General features: G+C 43.1%; 3 protein-coding genes across 4 annotated transcripts in view; 2 read left to right on the forward strand and 1 right to left on the reverse strand.

Moving 5' to 3' along the window:
* Positions 1 to 483: 483 nt before the first annotated feature.
* Positions 484 to 4,286, forward strand: LOC137785968 (zinc metalloproteinase nas-14-like). Its single transcript, XM_068577546.1, has 10 exons — positions 484 to 517; positions 604 to 657; positions 911 to 964; positions 1,511 to 1,557; positions 1,696 to 1,756; positions 1,866 to 1,980; positions 2,351 to 2,523; positions 2,770 to 2,851; positions 2,988 to 3,109; positions 4,245 to 4,286. Exons 1-10 carry the CDS (start codon positions 484 to 486, stop codon positions 4,259 to 4,261), a joined length of 759 nt encoding a protein of 252 aa, XP_068433647.1. The 3' UTR covers positions 4,262 to 4,286.
* A 1,250-nt stretch (positions 4,287 to 5,536) lies between these two features.
* On the forward strand, positions 5,537 to 8,318 carry ttll2 (tubulin tyrosine ligase-like family, member 2). The gene is made up of 3 exons (XM_068577547.1): positions 5,537 to 5,758; positions 6,397 to 7,718; positions 8,009 to 8,318. The coding sequence occupies exons 1-3, from the start codon at positions 5,537 to 5,539 to the stop codon at positions 8,316 to 8,318; spliced, it is 1,854 nt and encodes a 617-aa protein (XP_068433648.1).
* The window catches only part of si:ch211-140l13.3 (uncharacterized), a 32,667-nt gene continuing 20,294 nt past the window's right edge, over positions 7,591 to 19,963 (reverse strand). For both annotated transcript variants that reach the window (XM_068577425.1, XM_068577424.1), the window contains 10 exons: positions 17,647 to 17,773; positions 17,418 to 17,460; positions 15,525 to 16,947; positions 14,859 to 14,958; positions 14,176 to 14,269; positions 12,174 to 12,368; positions 10,519 to 10,644; positions 10,276 to 10,360; positions 9,534 to 9,654; positions 7,591 to 9,198 (listed from right to left, as the gene is read on the reverse strand). In XM_068577425.1, coding sequence (XP_068433526.1) covers positions 9,012 to 9,198; positions 9,534 to 9,654; positions 10,276 to 10,360; positions 10,519 to 10,644; positions 12,174 to 12,368; positions 14,176 to 14,269; positions 14,859 to 14,958; positions 15,525 to 16,947; positions 17,418 to 17,460; positions 17,647 to 17,773 — 2,501 coding nt within the window. In that variant the 3' untranslated portion in view covers positions 7,591 to 9,011. The remainder of the gene's footprint in view (positions 9,199 to 9,533; positions 9,655 to 10,275; positions 10,361 to 10,518; positions 10,645 to 12,173; positions 12,369 to 14,175; positions 14,270 to 14,858; positions 14,959 to 15,524; positions 16,948 to 17,417; positions 17,461 to 17,646; positions 17,774 to 19,963) is intronic.

Consider the following 19,963-nt stretch of genomic DNA (forward strand, 5'->3'; position numbering starts at 1 on the left):
TGCCCTCTTTGAGTTTCCCCAGTGGGGGATAGATGCTCTGAAGCGCTTAGGGTGGCTTGATTATCATGTACCTGTATGTATATGACAATAGAAATTTCATTTTTTTCAAAAGACATTGCCAAGTCAAAAAAGTAAGAAAGTTGAAGATGATTAAAACATAAAAACTTTTGTGCATTTTACAAAAATGTGTGGTATTGTAATTTGCCAAATCGGATGTTGGACGCCTAACATTTAAGACCTTAGGATTGACTTCTTTTTTTTTTACCCAGTAGTAAATCCATCCTGGCATTTGCACCCAATAGAACCATGACGTCAGAAAGAGAGAGCCAATTAAACGACACACACCTCTCCAGTCCAGTCTGGAGCTTATAATCAGTGTGATTGATCACAGCTGCTCAGCAAGCCTGCAGGTGATCAGATCTCAAGAAAAAGGCCGGCTGAGGCGCTTTGTGATGACAGCGTCTGTCTTTGTTGAGGTTCACTATGTGGTTGCTGGTCTTCATCTGCACGGTGACAGGTATGACCTGAAGTGCTCAAACTCTATATTGTGATGAGCCATGACCGTCATGGCATGATGAACATATACTCCTTCTCTCCATGCAGCTGTTGCTGCTTTGCCTGTTTCTCAAACCCTGACGGCTAAAAGTCACGCAACAGGTTGGTGTTGCTGGAATGATGATTTATTTTTGTACATCAACAATCAAGTTATTGATGATTTTATTTTTCTTTGATAGATAATGTTACCGTTATAGATAATGTTACCGTTACTTCTATGCCTAATGCGACTACACCAGCCACTGCAGTGGTGTCACGAGGTAAAGGTGTGTGGGTTCTTTTTTCTTTTCTTTTTTTTTTTTTAATTGATTCATGTCATTTATACACGCATTTTAAATTCTTTTGCTTTCTGCAGCTAATGTGACTTTAATGCTTGAGCCACAGTGGGACAGTGCAGAAACCTTCGAAGGTAAATATAAGACAATATAGTAAACAAAAACTTTGCAAATGTGTTTAGATTTTTCTGTAACTATACTTCTTGGCAATGCATTGTATACTGTTGGAAAGCCTGTTTATGTATCTTCAACGGTGCCCCATTTGTAAGGAACATTCATTGGTGGGGGCCAGAGTCTCATCTTGAAGGATGCAAGTTCTGTCCCAGACTGGAGCAATGGGATTGCTACTGGATGCATAAGATTGTCTCTATCTCTGCATTGAGATTGCCTCCAATGAAGCACCTTTGGGGTCCGGAGGCTCAAAACAAGTGTCATTAGCAACAGCAGAAGAAGCTTTTCGGCAATGGCAAACGATTTGGAGCATTTTTCATAGGCGCAACCCACATACTCGGCTGTGCTGCTTATTATACCAATGCCTGTTGCTCACAAATGGGGCACAGTTTAAAAGGGAAATGAACTAGCTTTCCAACAGGATACAATTTATTCCCAAGAAACATTGTTGCAATGGGGGGGGGAGGAAATAGATGTTACGTCCAGTGACCTTCTTATCATTGTCATAGACCTTCAAGAAAACGACTATGTCCAAGAGGGCGATATTTTGATTCCGGTAAGATGGAGGAATACTTGGGAATATCTCCAGCATGAGGGGCAATGCACTTGATATTATTATTCTCTTAATATGAGCCTTAACTAATTAGAAAATTAGTTAGTGTGGAACCATTACTGATGTCAGTCTTAACTTCAGGAGGACAGGAACGCTGTGGAGACCCTGTGGCCAGACGCCAGTGTGGCATATGCCACTCTTGGTAAGCTGGTTGTTATATTTATTTTTTTTGTTGCTCCAATGAGTCACTGCTAAGAGTGCGGCTCACAGAACCGCTTTTTAAAAAAAAAAACATTTATTTCACGCAACAGGTGAACGAGCGTCTGACATCCTCACGGCCTTCAAGTGGATATCAGACGCCACCTGCATCCGCTTCGTAGAGCACACCACAGAGGTCAACTACCTCAAGTTCATGAATGGCAAAGGGTGAGAAGTGTTTTTCAAAGGGTCAGTTCATCCATATTACAATGAAGCATCGTTAGTATCTAGCCAGATGTATGTGCACTTTTCAAAACTCAAGTTGCAAAGTGATTCACAGAGGGCAGAATAACACTTTAATAAGAGTAAAATCAACTCTGGTAAAGAACAAATCAAGTTAAGCTCTCTGCTTGTTTTCATGATGTTTTTTTTTTTCTTTTCCAGGCTGCCTAAATGGTCCCTTAATCTTTCTATTGGTTGCTACCTTAATGTGTATAGTGATGAGCTACTGGACAGGCCTAAGCTAAAACTGGGCTTAATGACCTGGTATATTTTTCTTTGGTGCCGTGAGAAACGACTCTCCTGTTTGTCTCTCTAGCTGCGCCTCCTACGTCGGGTGTCGAGGAGGTGCCCAGTCGGTGTTTTTCAACAGTGCGTGTACCGTAGGGAATCTCTGCCATGAGATCATTCATGCTCTGGGGCTGCACCACGAACACACCCGCAAGGACCGGGACAAGCATGTCACCGTGCAGTGGGACAGCATTTTGCCAGGTGGCTTCATTTATTGCAATTCCCTCTTTTTGAGACCTAACAAATTGTCCGTGCATTCTGCAGACTCATTTATATTTTATTTGGTGAAAGGCTTGATCAGCATTTAGTTTAATGAGACTACTTGAACTATGTACAGTTACAAAAGGATGCTTTTAAAATTGTATAAAACTTTTGGACAAGGCTACTATATGCTTGACTGTGACAGACCAAATTAATCGGTAATTTCTGCTTTTTTCTTTTAAAAAGGGAAAAAAAGTAACTTCAAAGTAAAAAGTGGAAACACTCAGAACCTGCCGTATGACGTTGAATCCATAATGCACTATGGGGCGTAAGTCATTCCCTCATTTATTTGGACTTGCACTGTTATATTACCAGTCACAGTAGCTCAGTCATCTACATACCAAATGGGTATTTTAAACTTAATAGCAAGTCGGTAGGCGACCGTAAGTGTGTTTTTATTGCAGGAATTTCTTCAGTAACGATGGGAGTCCGACTCTGGTGGCCAAGCAGAGCGGGCAGAACATGGGTCAGAGAACGCACCTCAGCAACCTGGATAGCAAGAGACTGAACAAACTCTACCACTGCGGTAACTTCATCACTACACCTCTGTCATGTCATAACTCTGTTCGGTGGTGTTCCAACAATACAGACTCTTTTCCTTGCGTGCGTGGGTAGGCACATTAAAATTAGTTAACGCAATTAAATATTGTATAATGCAATAACTCATGGGTGGGCCAACTAACATCCGTGGGCGTTTTTTAATGTAGACCAGAGTACACTGCAGTTCAAGTGAGGCCACATCCCCTGGTGAGCTGCACACATGAAAATAAATGACCATCTGGTGTTGCAGTATAATGGTGTACAGTGGCTTGGATAACACAAAAAGCAGTCACGCGTTCCCAATATTCAAACTGCTATAAAAGCAGATCCTTAAACTTGTAAATTAAAATGTACAATGATACTTGAGTGTAGCTTAAACTGTCAATCAAATTCTGTTGCAATTGACCCCATTACACATGTTTAGTACATTTTAGTGTGCTTTAAATGGACTGGCTTGGATGCTGAACTATAGGCTGCTGAGATTTATTTTTAAATGTTCCATTTCTTTGTCATTTAATACCTCTTCTCTTATATCTCAGTTTAATACTGGGAAATGTTGGTCCTCGGACAGCTTGCAGGCTGAAAGCTGTCTTTGTGAATGCTGGTAAAGTTCTTGCTCTGGTTACTTCATGAGTAGCTTCAGTTTTACAACTGAATTATTTGAGTTGTAATGTTTAAATGGCATTTTTTTAACTTAATGGCTTGTACTTAAAATTATTTCATTGCAGCTTGATTTCAATTTTCTTCAACTGTAATGTAAAATCACATGGACATAGCAGAAGTCCCCTTAAACCAGACTGTATTGGAATTTTACTTTACAAATTTAAGGATATGCCTTTTTAATATGAAAATGTCATTTGAGCTTGGCTTCTCTGTGCTGCCGTACCATAACACCTTGAATAGAGGTGCATTTTTTTTTTTTTAAAGAAAAAACAAAATTATTTTCTGGTACTTGTTTGGGAGGAAAATAAAGGTAACTGATTTTATATACTGTTAACTTGCTGTTGCTCGTAGTGCCATATTGTTCTGATAACATAATGTGATTAATCACTTCGCCCAGCCCTAATTTTTCAATTTGTGTTCCCATTGTGAAAAGTGCTATAAATTTCTTCTTCTTCCAGATAAGCGGATGAAATAGCTGTGAGCTGCGTTGCCTTACCTGCATTTGAGATTAAATAAAATCACTAAAATGCTGCCTTGTTTGTACTATACCTGCTGGCCCAAATGAATCACATTAGACCCAAAAGGTCTCTCCTCTCACTAAAAGGTCTCGGGACTTGATGCGTTTACAAAGCATCTGAAATGTGTCGGACAACTTTAAAAGAGGGCATAAAACTAACTACAGATTGCAATAAATGGATGGATATTGCTTGACTTTAAAAAAAAAAGCACTCTGCATTGCCTCGCACCTAGATGGTGCTGATGAATACATTTGCCTTAAAGACCAGTACAATTTATACATATAAAACTTCACTACCTAACTTGTATCAGTGTCTAAGGATGGCTGTATCTTAACCAAAGCAAACACAGATTTTGTACATTTTGATCTTTATGTTCCCACATGCAGTATACTTTTACTGTGATGGCAGGACTGTATTACATAATAAACCTTATCAAGTGTTTTGCTTTACGTTCTGTTTGCTAAGCTACTTGCATGACCGGTGTTAACATTCCTCAGTATTAAATTTAGTGTTTATTGTAACTGTATAGCTAACGCAGTAGGCACTGCCTCTTCCAACAACCATTGTCCTGCCACTTGTACATAAACCTGTCTGACAGACGACCTTCAGAGGGAGGAGCTTAGAGTAGAGTCTGTCCACTGCCAGTCTTACTGTTGAGCCTCATTTACCTGGCAGAGGATGCAAAGGTAAGATGAGTCTTAACTTGTGTACATTGATTTGAAGAACTAGTTGTGTGTGCATTTGTTAATCAGTTTGAAATGCAGCACTTTTTTTTTTTTTTTTTTATATAACCCTGTAAAGATTATCAGATAAAGGATGGAGTTCAAGACATTTTGTCTTGGTGAGCTCGAGTCTGATCCCTCTTTCTGTGCAGGTGTCAGGTTTGTGTGAGCTTCTCAGATGTCTCATGCGAGTGCTTTAGTTTTCATGCACCGCTCACCTTTTTGTTTACATTTTGGCACATTAGCACCACTGACCGCGTGCCAAATTAACTATCAACTGTTCCTGTTTGTAATGTATGCCATGGACGTAAGACTTTTCTGACGCTTCCACTTTCTATGATTTCAAAGCAGATTTATGAACATTTATCCGTGATGGACGGCGGAGAGGATTTTTCTCGGGAATCACAAGTCGCATGACGTTGCGTTTCATGGCCGACTGTAGAGGCTTGACGAAGGTGTGTGTGTGTCTCTCCTGACTGACTCGTCCAATGCTACAACTTACGATGCTGCATGGCGGCATCCTTGGTGTTCAGACTGCACGACAGAGGACCAGAGGTGGTGAGGGATGTGCTTCTGGAGCGAGGATGGGAGGAATATGACCAAGAGGAACGGGAGGCTGAAGACTGGAACCTCTACTGGAGAGGCTCTGCATTTCACAACTCTGAGTATCACAACTTGTTGCCATGGCAGCGCCTCAACCACCATCCCAAAACCGTTGGCATCACACGCAAGGTGATAATGGTCTGACTCGATGTGTTAACTTTGGTGTCTTGTCGAAAAGCACAAAGTCCCTGCGTTTCTGTAACAGTCATTAGTTTGTTTTTTTTATATTAGGAAGTTTGTCACGACTTTCAGATTTAATTTGTATTGCCAAAAGAAGAATGTGTTATAAAAATATTTAAGTTTTTATTGCGTTAATCTATGCAAACGAGTGGATTTAGAACATTCTGGTATTTTTAACCCAAAACGTGATCTTGTCTTCAACGGAACCAAGTAGTTGTGATGCCGAGTTTTTGGAAAACCATGTGAACTGTGAAGTCAAAATCAGTTTTATTTGTCACTTCTTTCATCCGTGCAAACATACAGAAGACTTGAAATTGTGTTTCTCTTCTGTCTGACATGAAGTGAATGTAATGTGATAAAGTAATGAAGTGCAAAAAACAGTTAAAGTAATAAATGAACAACATATAAACAACAAATTAAATTACACAAATTAAATTAGGAAACTAAGTGTGTTATCGCTGCAGTTTAGCAGCAGAGGACATGAAATGTGACCTGAGCAAAAAAGTTTCCAAACAGAAATCAGTTGGTTTGATCTGTTCAGTTGTTAAAATGATCGCTCAGGGAATCCTTTGTCATCCTTGTGGAAGGACTGCTTGGCCCGCAACCTGAGGAGAATGAGGGCCACGTTCGGTTCAGCGCTCTACGACTTCAGTCCCACCGCCTTCATCCTGCCCAACGACTACACCCGCTTCCTGTCTGAATACAACAGGCTGCGCGTGACCAGGGGCCCGGCGGCCTACTGGATATGTAAGCCCGTGGATCTCTCCAGAGGCCGGGGGATCTTCATCTTCGAGGACATCAAGGACTTGGTCTACGACTGCCCTGTGATCGTACAGCGGTACATCAGCGAACCCCTGCTGATCTCCGGCTACAAGTTCGACCTGCGGATCTACGCGTGCGTGAAGAGCTTCCACCCGCTGACCGTTTACATCCACCAGGAAGGCCTGGTGCGATTCGCCACCGAGAAGTACGACCTGTCGTTCCTGCGCAACCTGTACGCCCACCTCACCAACACCAGCATCAACAAGTTCGGCCCCTTCTACAAGGCGCCGAAGGAGCGAGTGGGCCAAGGATGCAAGTGGACCATGAGCAAGTTCCGGCATTTCCTCCACAGCCAGGACATCAACGAGCTCCTCCTGTGGCAGGGGATCAACAACATCGTCACTCTGACCCTCCTCGCCATCGCTCCGTCCGTGCCCTCCTGTCCCAACTGCGTGGAGCTCTTTGGCTTCGACATCCTCGTCGACGCCGCGTTGAAGCCGTGGCTGCTGGAGGTCAACTACAGCCCTGCGCTGACGCTGGACTGCCAAGCGGATATCGCAGTGAAGAGAGGGCTGGTCGGCGACCTGATCGATTTGATGAACTACACGTTGGTCGACGGCTTGAGGGAGCGGGCCTATCGGAGACAAGGGTTTTGCCTCCGTGCCAACCGTCCCTCGCATGGTCCAACGGCGCCCGTGCTCCCCAAGTTCAAAGAGACCAAATGTCAGAAGCAACGGTGTGGCGGCCGGCTCCCTCTGTTAAAAACTCTTCGCCAGCCGGAAAAGAGGAACCAGAGGCAGCCGAGACGACACGCCTCCGTGGCTGACAGCCAGAGACGCCTTCCCCCTGTGGACTCAACCCAGATCCGTGCAGCCAAGCACACCCACGGGGACACGACCCTGAACCTGATCTTTGGCCCGTGTTCAAGGACAAACGCGTCAGTGGTGAGCAGACGGATGTATCCGGCTCTCGCTCCGCGTCTGACGGACAGCAGGAGCCTTCGCGGGTCTGAGGTTACGAACCACGGCGACACCGAAACAGAAGCTGACGCGGGGCGTCCGGGAGAGGCGGGCGCTTCCTCTTCGACACGCGATACCCCACACGGGGCGCTGGGATTCAGACGGTCAAAGCTCCCAAACATTCACAGGTAACTACGGGTTAAAGGTCTGTCCACAGGAAACATCTTCACCTGAGAGATTCTAATGAAGTATTCATGAATGAATTAAAGTCATTATTATAATGAGATTATTCTTTGCTTCAGCAGCGTTTTATTTCTCTTGAGTTTTAGAGGCTTAGTGTTGTACATTATGTTAAAAAGTACATTTCATGGCACACCAATTATTTTATAAAATGGCACCTAAATTGAGAGCAGCGAAATGCCGCCTAAGTCCAAACGTTCAAATAGCATAACAAACAAATGGCGTGGTCTTTTCACAGTGGGACCCACGGGCCGGTAAGGACCACGGCGCTGAAGGGACGACATGTTCCCCCGCTCAGAGTTGGAGACTTCATACGGACATTCCCGTTCAACGCTGCCACTCTGAGGGCCTCGCTGCAGGACCTGGATGTTAAGATGGTCCTACGGGAGCTTCACAAGCTCACTGCTCAGATGGCCACACCAGGCGAGAGGTGGAGGAGAGAAGAGGAGGTGGAGGAGGAGGAGACGGATGGGGAAGTAGACTTTGATGCTCTGTTGTGGGGACCGAAGGATCCTCCGTTGCTCAGTCAATGTTTTAAACCCACTTAAAAGTAGCGTTCCTTTTTTATTTCCAGATGTGTTGCAAAGCACTGAGCTTCTTTTCCTTCAATTTTTGTTTTGTTTTTACAGTTTCTGTTGCATCTAAGAGAGTAAAAGTGTACACATTATGTCTGAATGCCAAAGTATCTTCCCAGAAAAGAAATTAAGGGTGAATTTACAAAGAATGGATTGCGACCCCCGACAGCGCCATGAAATGTGCATCATATGCAACCGATATCAAGGTCCATTCACAATACACTATATTGATATTACTGTGCAAACACGGCCATTAAGTTAACAGGACATGACTGTCTGCATATTTAACATATGTACGTGCAAATAGCGAGATTCTATTTTTCTTGGCAGAGACGTCGGGTGTGCATTTCATACTTTGCAGCTGCACAGTTACAGCCAAATTATATTTTTGTCTTATTTTTGCAGGTTTAGCAGCTGCAAAAGCTGCAGAATCCTCTTGTGTCCAGTGTTCAGCACGCGGAAAAGTGTTCATAATTTAATCATTATTGCAGGATAACACATTGATCATTTTTTAAAATAAATATATGATAAATAATCTATTGAATTATTAACTACTTCAGGGTAAAATACAAAGTTAAATCTACAATGTGAAAACATCTGTAATCTACTTAAAGTGTTTCCTCCCAGCACCACATCCCCAAACACACACACAGCAAACGCGTTGATTTAAGATGTCAGACGATAGCTCCGTCTTTTTTCCTTGGTTCGTATTCTGCCTGACGCGTACTTGGTTTCCTGTCGTCCGTCGGGGTAGATGGTCTTAACCGTGCCATCAGGGTACTCCCTCCTCTTGTACTGGGAAGTGTGGATTTCTCTCTGGCCGTTGGGGAAATCGACCATCTTCTCGCCTGACCTGAAAGAGACGACGATCCAGAAGGACAATGAACAACTGACTTCTCTCTGGTTCTGATGAGACCACGTACGATGACTTGGGTTTATATGTCATGGACACAGTTATGATACTGTCAGACTGCAGAATGAGATGGTTTTCCATTCCCTCAACCAAGTGTGAAGGGTTTGATATCAAAACCGCCTGTCCTCTTGGTTAGCGCACGGTGTCATTTATTCATGAGGAAAGCTGTTGGCTGCCACTTTAATGTCAGCTGGTGTTTGTGTGTTCCCCTGGCTTTCTGACCCTGCTGACACCCTGAAGCGGATGCTAAACTAAAACAGCGACATTAGTCTTACGGTGAGAGGTGAACGAAGGTGCCATCGGGGAAGATCGTCCTCTCGCTGCCGTCGGGCTCCAAATACTTGATGGTCTGGTCTGGAAATAGGATCTCTCTCTTCCCCCCCGGGTGTCGCTTCTCTGATGGAGACGCATTATGAATGAAAGACTATACCGTGAGCTGTGGTCGTGTAGGGGCAAGTCTGCCAAGCCGCTAAGTGCTCCGTTGTGTTTACCAGCTAGTCACTAACTGTGTCTGTCTGCTGTCTGGAGCTTTTTAGAGCTTTACCTCTGAAACCAGCTGCCTTCTGTTGCAAAGCGAACGGCACTATAAGAACAGCCGGGAAAATTAACATACACGGTGTAAATGTAATCAGCCAAATTTGATGAGGTTTGGATTTCCTCTGAGAATGCAGATTCAGCTCTTATGTCTACCATACAAAGATATATTGGCCACTATGTAATATATGTAACATTATAACCCTGTTTGTGCAACTGTTGTGGATTATACAATGTATCTTCGGGAACAGCCAAATTGAACAAATGTAAAAATCAATAAACACATGTTTATAAAGACTTTTGAAAAGTAGCAGCCGGAGAGCTAAACAAACTCACTGTAAAGCCTGGTCATGCATCGTTTTTATATTTGAGACTTTCTTGTGAAAAATATAAAGACGCTTTCGAGGTGAGGACTTTATGACATGAGATATAGTGACCAAACCACGACGGATGTGGATTTGTCGGTCCAGGCGCTCCGCTTACCAATCTGCTTGTTGGGGAAGTGAAAGACCTCCAGACCACTCGGGTGGGTGGTGTGTGTTGTCTGCGATGCAGCATAGTAATACACCTGTAACACACACATGCATGATCCAAGAGATCCAAATGAAAAATTCATTCACATCTTTGTGTCATAAAAATACAACCAAGAAAACAAAAAGAAACCAAAATAGGATTATTTTATAACGTTTTCAAACACGTAAAGGTAAAGGCTGCCGCAGAGCTCACCACTTTCCCGTCTTCCAGAATGTGTTTGATGTCGCCATTGAACAATGTGACTGTTTTGGTCTTCTGGTCTGCAGACGTTACTTTGCGCGTCCCGTCAGTCACGCGGCCGCACCCGTTGGAGAGAAGCTGCTCCATGTCGGGAAATAAGGACATCTTCATCAGTGCAAACTTGTCAACATGGTGATCGGACTCATTTCTACTTTATAATTAAGTTTAAATGAAATATGATCCGACTTACCTGTGACAAAGCCTGAATGCTTGTTTTATTTCCATATCGCCCTTTAATAAGTTGGGAAGGTTAAATCAAGTTTGGGCAGTGACACAACTGGTACAGGGAGCATATCGACTTGCACTGCATAAACCTGTAATGAGGTCAGTCAGTGCTTTGACACCACCTTTTGTCTGCCCTCATAAATTATTGCCGGAGTGCTTATAGACCACTTAACTGCGTATTGTGCACTTGAACCATTTGATACCAACAAGATTTACACGGCGGTGAAATGAAATGAACTAAGTAGCTTTGAGTGTGTGAGTCCAGGGCGGAGGTTTGGTTTCACATACTGAAACGCTGAGGGGACGTTTTGAGCGACAAACACTCAATTTCCTGCATTCTGGTGACATTTTCTGCAGAAAATGCCACCAGACATTTGGTCGCTTGTGGAAAAGTCTTTATTTATGAAGAAAAACAAAACTATTGTGCCAGATGATCATTACAAATATAATGGAACATAATGCGGTACGGCTCTTAAACATGCTGTATTGGTTTTTAAATATGTATTCTCCTGGAGATACATTTTTATTAATTACTGTTATTTCTTTTAAGTCAAGACGTATAGTTTTCTTTCTTCCCTCTTTTGTGTCTTCAACCTCTTTAGAGTGTGCATGTGGCACCTATTCACCTTCATCACAAATTACATTCATTTTAATGAAATTATAAAGCTCTGGAATTAGTTCATATGCGTTTCAGCCTGTTGAAACTTTGTTATATCTGTGTTTTCTAGAAATTGTTAAAATTGTATTATTATTAGAATAAAGTCATAATATTTTCAAGGAAAACAACTGACAGAAAAACATTTTGATGGGGCATAAATCTAACTTCTGTGATCCACTTGATCACGAACATTCAAAGTATTTGTGCGGCCATGACTAATAATACTAATAGCAGTAACTTGTAACTACACGTGTAAGCACCTTTTAAATTGTAAAATTTATAGCCCATCCAAACACATCTCAGAGAAGAGTGCAGGACGTTCTGCTACGGAAAATCGCCAGCTGTAGAGCAGCGGATATTTCCTTTTTCTCATGGGTGTCATTCCCTTGGGCCGCCCACAGACCTTGAGGTGAGCAAGTCCATTAGGAGTGAGTTATTATGTTTTGTTATGTTATTTTTCTTTTCTTTACAGTTTGTCTGTCATTTGAGGGGACCCAGCACTAACACCGTGGGACACCCATGATGTCAGTCTGGTCCAACAAACGGGGAGTATGTGAGGAAGAGCTATTGCGGTTATTGCTGTGCATACTGAAAGGGCACTCCAATGCAGGGTTAAATACAACTGGCAAACTATTAATCAGGATGATATAGGCGGGAGATTCCAAGTTGATATGATTCATGTGATTCGTGACCTGAAGAGAAGAGGACCATGTGCATATTTTACCTCTGACTGTCCCTCCTGATGTGTTTGTGCAGTACACCGGTCGGCCACTGGGCAGCACTGTGGCGTAACTGTTCGTTTCTCCTTCAGCTCAGAGTTTTCTCTGATCAGACCCTCCAGCTGGAGTCGAACTTCAGACCAGTCACCCTCTCTCTGCTGTAACTGCTGCTGAAGGGCCTCCATCTGCTGCCTGAGGGCCTGCACACACGCACACGTACATTTGCACACACACACCCCCACACAGCGCTGGTTGTGACTCAGATGCTGACTTGAAGGAGTGGGAGTATGTTTGTAAATGTTTGCACAGATTTACGCCATGCTATTGCGCCATGTTTTACCGCTCTTCACCCGATGACAATGGTTTCAGGAAACCGCTTGAAGCTGATTTGAGTCAAGATCCCAGAACTACTTAGTTAAACCATTTTCACTTGGTCCTTGTGCAACAGTCTCCTTCACCAGTGAGCTGAAAAATGCTGAATAATTGAATTATATTACCTTAATATTATATCTTTCCTTTTATAAAACATGTGTTTTTCAACTGGAACATATGGGAGAAGAATATAAAGTAAACTATTGGTGTCAATGCACTGTCCATACGTCGTTATTTACTGACCTCGCTTGAATATGTTCGAATAAAATCACATATCTTCTAAGGACAAAATTGAAACATTGCTGCTGTTTCTAAAGAGAGTTATCCTCAAAATGTTACAGTGACAACAGCCCACAAATAATATATCAATATATAATATATACATAATTAATCAACGTAAAAATACATGGTGATTAGATTTCGTCAGGATCATTGAGACATCGCTCTTATTGGTGAAACTGCTTGATAGAGGTGTTTTTTTTCCTACTTTGCAGAAGCGGTGTTTCTGAGAAAAGCTTTTCCTTTTTTTAAGTTGGCAGGTAATTCCCCAGCAGCACCCAGCTTCACATGCACGACATCATCTCCAACAATTGCACAATATTTCCCTCAGACTCTTGATCCTTGTGTTGAAAAGGCTAAAGTGGTCCCTGAAAGCACCGTTAAAGTGCTGCTGCCAAAGAGCTTGTTATCTACAAATGTGACAATGCAAGCCCGGTGGTACCAGTTCTACAACATACTCTCCACCGATAGGCGTGGCCGGTATTCATGGGTTCAGGGAATACTGGAGGGAGCTTTAAAGAAATGCAGTAAATTATTACGGAGGCAAGGCTTTGACACGGATAAGTAGAACAAAGGTATTTCACGAGAAGGCGGCGTGTTGTTTGTTGAGGAGAGGAGGTGTGAACGGCTTTATGGTTTGTGGTTGTGAAACGGGCCAATAAATGTCATGAGAAACGCTAAGGCTATATCTCCAGCAACACTGCAGCAAAATAGCTGATAAATCAATATGCTTGCGGCTTGAAAGATATGCAGGTGTTGTTTTACGGTTTTATTAGCAGACATTAGTCTACTTCTCATACGTCTGGTGGGACACTTGTACTGCATGATTTATTGCTCGTTTGGGTGGTCGCATTATTTTTTACTGTAGCCAGTATCGGATAGCAGGGTGAACTGGTCACGGTCCTGAGCCGACCCGCATGCACCGAAGTGCTAAGACGCAGCGCGCTGTTGTGAGGAGGGAAACGAGGAGACCACTGCGCTCCGTGTTTAATGTTACACTCGAAAGCTGATGTGCACGAGAGGGCTGCAACTTTGTGAGCAGATGACAACCAGGACGGAGATGATGAGAGAACATTTTGAATTATGGCTTTTTTTGGGGGGTGGAGGGACAGACTTTATCAAAAATGTGCGGACGTCAAGGGATAGTTGCAAATAATTCCCGGGTGTTCAGACTGAGGTCGCACTGCAAAGTAAAATACAAAATCTGACTAGTATCTGATTCAGGACCACATACGAAAGTTACCGAAAAGATCTGATTCCATGTTATTAAAAACTACTTAAAAATCCAGTTTGGGACACTTCTACCAGCAGTCAGCACGTCGGCCAGGACACGTTTCCTCCTGCCCAAAAACTGACCTGGACTTCCTCAGTTTTGTGCAGACTGCGTTGGCTCCTCACGCCCCGCCTCTGCTCTTTGTTCTCCATCACATTGTTCTGATCCGCTTTTTCTCTGCATATAAACACAGCAAATTGGGGAATAATGCAAAAATACTGAAACAATAAAACAAAGAGTCTACAGTTTCTTATGTTCCCCATTTTAGTTTAGTGCGTTAGTAGGAAAACATTTGCTTATTTGAATTGAACACAAAGTGCAGCCGAGGCCGATGGGAATGTTATTGGTGTTGGAAGTGTTTTTTGGTCATAAACTACTGGACAAATTAGAATTGATGCCGCTGGATTCAAAAAGGCAGTCATCACGAAAGCTACCGAATGTCTGTACAAAATTTTCTGGCATCCATCTCAAAGTTTATCAGGGTTTTTCTGAATGTCACCAGTAAACTGTTAGTTTTGTTGATAAAATGTCGCTGAATTATTGGAACCGCTGCGTGACATTTCTTTGTGAGGAATGCACATAATTTCCTGTCTGTGTTATCTCTAGAAAGAAAGAAAAGATATGATTATCAACCAGTGGGCTAAAACTTGCTTTCTGCATCAACTGACGCATATGATACTAACCTACTTCCTGGGCCAAAGCGGTGTTGCTAGATGTGGAATCGATTAAAAGAATCTGCTTTGCACATCAGAATATCAGTTTCTACCTGAGAAATCCACTCGATGTTTGTGCCATTTTTGTTACGTCTGGGCCCTCGGGTTCCCTTCTTGGTTTCAGTGAGTGTATCTTCAACATGTTCTGAGACCCTAGACATAAAGAAATACACAACGGTCACTTGTTAGAGGCAGAACACAGTTTTGTTTTATCAGTTAACCCTGGAGGGAGAACAAAAAGTTTAAATTCAGAGTCAAAAAATGTGTGGGATCTCCCGGCAATCGGCCCGTAGAGCAAGCGCACTAGCCTTTCCTTCAACTTGCCTCCCGGCCCTCGTCCCAGCCTCGCTCTCTGGCTCATTCACAAGAATGGAGGAAGGCAAATAACTTTAACATATAGGACCCAATGATTTAAACGAGTGTTTGTATTGGGGAAAAAACAGTATCCACTGATTTACACACCTCACTTTCCCGACCACAGTTTATGGGGAAAAATCTGAGGGACAGATCCGGAAGTTGCAATCCCACAGTTTGCCCACTATTTCAAACTTTACTGTAAAAGCTCAGCGCTCTTACTCTGGACTTGGTGGTGACATTCCCACAAAATCAAAAGCGGTGCAGTTACTGAAGTGAAACATCATGAAACACATCAGCAATTATCGCTTATTGCCTTAGGTGCCGCCAAAGAGGACAAAAAAGAGAACATGTGTAAAAATTACCATAAGAATCCCCCTGACTTTTGTCCTCTCTGTTGGAGCTCGAGCTGGAGGAAGAGGATCGTTGCTGAGGCCCAAATGAAGAGCCAAGACTCTGCTCCTGTTTCGGGATCTCCGGGAATATCCGTTCCTCCTCAGCCTCGCTGCCACAATCAGCTTCCGATAAATATAAATGGGATTCCTGGAGGCCGAGAGGAGGAGATGGGAGCTTGGGAAACTGGTGACACTGGGAGGGTGGGTTATATTCATCCTCCATGCCTGTACCATCACCACCAGTAGAGCTTTTAATGGTGGAATGCGTGGGAAATATGCTGCGTTTCAGAGGTGTTATGACTCGACTTGGGAGACAAAATGCTGCTGTTGCAGCTTGCTTCTGACCTTCAACCCAGTTTGATCCCGTGCTGCTTCCTGGCCTTGACTTACCGCACTGGCAAAGATGAGAGTGTGTTTTTGTTTCATCACAGCGTGCAGATAGAGTTTCCATGTCAAGGCTTGAGACTCTTGCCATGGGGTCGTCCATGATCTTAAAACTAACAATAATTTCCTGATTTCCCCAGACCCGAGGGGAAACCCCGTTGTCCCTCACAGGGGGGCGGATGTTGAAATGATGCACTGAGTTTGATTCATACGCAGCGCTGGGACATTCGGGTGTCCACACGTGAGTGTTGTTCTGCTGCAGGGATTGTTCCCATAGATCATCTGAGGTGGCAACGCATGAGCTCACAGGCATTCTTCGAAGAGGCGCCGTGAATTCAAACTGACCTTTTGCCTTGTCCTTGTCAACAGTCGGTCCTGCCGCTTCACCCACGTTTTCCATTACTTGGCACCTCGCCCTTTTTTCCCTGAAAGGCGTGTGAACACAGGGTGTCGGCTCAGAGAGTGATTGTTTCATTCTGCCTTCTGTCTCTTCATCACTGTCATCTTTAGCTTTCAAATGGGATTCCTCCTTGAACTTTCTCTCTTGTGATTGGCTCCCATCATCTTCTGTGCTTGTTGTTGCAGGAATATGCTTTATAGGTGGAGTTTCAGGTTGGGGCACGAAGGCGGTGTTGAAGTAAGTTTGTTCTTGGCTGCAGACCCGAACCGGCGCCTGGATCTCTGTTGAGGTCTTCCTCTGGTTGAACTCGGTGGTCTGGCGAAAGTCTTGTGGATTCACAAACTCTCTGCCGTGATCAGGCTGAAAGGTCACAGGCGGGAAGGTTTCAAGCTGCGATGCCTCGTCCTTAAAGACCCCGGACAGTGCAGGGGACAGTCTCTGGATGCCAGAGGTTATCTTCCCTCCGGGCAGCTTCCGGCAGAGGGAAGCGCTCTGCTGGGCCTTCTGCTGATCGGTGACCTTCAAATTTGTTCTGTCCATCCTGGAATCGCCCTCACCCTCCCGCAAGAAGTAGCGTCTCTCCGTTAACCTCATCATCTCACAGAGGTTCTGAAAAATAAAAGGTCCAAGAAAAATGATTCCAGAGTCACATGCAGATGTTAATATTGGCATTTAATACAATGCATTTTAGCGTTTTTCGGACCATTTGGGTTTCTTTATGTTCGATTGGACTGGTAAGAATGTTTTTGGGCAACTTGCAATAATTTTGTTTGGTTTTCATCAATAAAAAGTTAAGCTACATTCTAATGGATCTGACCCTTCTGTCCTATATTTAACATCATGAGTGATGGTTCACACAGTAAAGAAATGAAAACAAATGACCGAAAATGTTTAATATACTACTTAACTGAAGGCTTTTTTTATGTTTCATCCAGCAATATTGGTGGACATCAGCAATGCAACTTTATTCAACTTTATTCATTTGGGGTTTGGTTTTTATGTTTTTTTGTCATTTAAGTTGTGTCCAATCTGTCCAACAGGACACAACTGTACAGACTGTAGACTATTATGGAATATACCTCAGTGACCTCATGCACTTCCAGCTGCTCTTCCACACACTCCCTGAGGATGAGCAATGGTCCCCCGACAGAGAAAAAAAAAGAACATTTCAAATTATATTTGGAAAAGACAATACCAAATAATATCAGAGCAAAGTTAAGTTAACAAAAAAAGCACACAGGTTCTGCCGTATAGCATGTTCAAAAGGGACAACCCAAAATCCTCCAGAGCGTTAGGGCACCTGTGTACCTGTGTTCAGTGTTAGCAGAGGGGCCGACTGGGTCCTGGTCTCCGTCTCTGTGCACAGTCTGATCAGCCTTTGTGGTGGGAGACAAGTGTCTCTGGTCTGCCGTCTCTTCTTTGGATTTAAATACATCTGAGTGGGAAACAATGTATATGCAGTATTGTATATGATGCTGATAGATCAGCAAGGAGGGAATCTGCAGGATGGAAGGAGAAGGAAAGCTTCACCGTGTGCATGCTTGGAAGCCACAAATATGTGACTGGATGAGTGCCAAACCTCTCAGCCTCCTGTGAGATAGTACGGATGACAGAGTACTAAATGAGTTACAGCACTAGGTACAACATTACAGTGAGCGTTACTGGAGTCACAAGCCGGCGTGACAATCTGAGAACAGTAGTCCGGTTGTTGCCTCGTCCGGTAGGGCTCTGATGCCGCAAAGCTGCACTTCTCAGAGTGCTGCTGAATTTACTAAACACTAAAAATATAAGGGCCACGATCACGTTCCTTTAGGTTGATAATCGCTGTTCATTTAAATAACTAACGAAAAAATATATACTGATGGGATATTACATTTTAATTTAAGCAAACACAAAGAACTTTCATCTTGTGTTGATTTTGGCGGTCCCTATAGATAACAGTGGTTTCGGAGCACCAGAGTCCCTTTGGAAAACCTCTCATTTTAGAGCAGCGGGGACTGACAGTTTTGCCCCGAGCGGTCCAGATGACAGACATTAAGAATAGCTACATAGAAACAGACCATATTCCTGCAGACGGTCTTGTGTGCTTTGTTTTGAATTGATAATGCTTCACAGTTAAAAGTTCCTCACAATAACTTTCATCTTGTTGGACAAAATGCAATGTTAATCAAAGGATTATTTACATGCATTAAGAACATTCACTATGCATGTGCATAGCATGCAATATGCATGTTCTTAAGGAACGTAAATAATCCTTTGATTAACGGTGCATTTTGTCCAACAAGATAAAATCTGTTTTTTTCAGGCAAATGATTCTACAGCCAATACAATGTGCAATCTACATTTACTTTAAACTTATGAGTGAAAGCAAATAACCTGTCTACTGCATCATGAGTCATCTTATCTGTTTGTTGTTTATTGACAGAATGAAGATAAAGAACAGAATCTGAAGACCATAATGAACACAGCTATATGAACTTAATCATTTAGGTACTTTACGTTGTATGAACTTTGCAAAACTTAAATCTGGATGCACAAAAACTAGAGGGGTAATATGACATAGACAGAAAGTGCAGGTTTTTAGTGAATATATGACAACCTACACTCTTTTCTAAGAAGAAAATGTTACAGTACATTTATCATAATATCTATTTTAAAATGATAGGAGTGGTAACTAATAAACCCCTATTGATAGAAAATGAGATATAGGGTGTGGCTGGGGGTGTGGTCAGGCTCAGCTGCAGAGTGGGGAGGGGAGGGGCAGTTTAGGGAACAGGTGCAGTTGATTAGGCTTAATTGGCCACAGGTGAAGCTGTTTAGGGGTTTGTGTCTTGTCCCTATTGAAGCTCAGTATGAATGGAGGAAAAGGGAGAGAGAGCAAGCAGCGGCACAGTCTGCCGGTGTGTGCATGTCACGTTAAAACCAGTTAGCAATGTGCTATCAAGTGCGCGCCTGTCATTGGTGCTGTGTTACAGGGTGTTAAGACACAACATAAAATTGCCTCCTTATTGATCAAAGCCTTGTTTTTTCAAGTGGTGCAGCAGAATTTATTTTTATCTCGGTTTAGAGGCAAAACCAAACTGCCGTCTGGATATAATCTTTCTTCTTTTTTTACCTATTTTTCAACATGATTAAAAGTTAAACAGATTTATTCAGGTATAAAAAATGGATCTCAGTGGTGCAGCCTGAGACAAGATATATCGCAGCGAGCGTTCTCGTCGCTCAGTTTAAACCTTAACTACCAGATCAAAGCCTGCTATCGCATAAATCCTCTCAAGCAGTAAAACCATTCAACGGCATGAGAGAAATGTGATTGTATTTCATAGTTCCTGAAACTGCTGATGACTTTCCGTGCGTCTTGTGTAAATCACAATTTTGGAGAGAGGTCACGTCTGTAAAACCTGTTTGACTCTCACGAGCTGTCTGGACTTGCAGCAGAAGCAGAGTCGGAGTTTGAAGCATGCAAAGTTTGAGGCATGCAGAGTTGAGCGTGAGGCCCGGGGTTAACCCCACTTCTCCCCCTCCCTTAAAGAAATCCTCCCTTAGGACGCAAAATTCCATGCAACCTCGTTTACTTTTCCTTACATAGTAGAAGTCATTGACAGTTTGCGCTATGTCCATCTCG

The sequence above is a fragment of the Clinocottus analis genome, unplaced genomic scaffold, assembly GCF_023055335.1.
Source record: "Clinocottus analis isolate CAN_PGR_092001 unplaced genomic scaffold, fCliAna1.0.p SCAF_15, whole genome shotgun sequence".
Lineage (NCBI taxonomy): Eukaryota > Metazoa > Chordata > Actinopteri > Perciformes > Cottidae > Clinocottus > Clinocottus analis.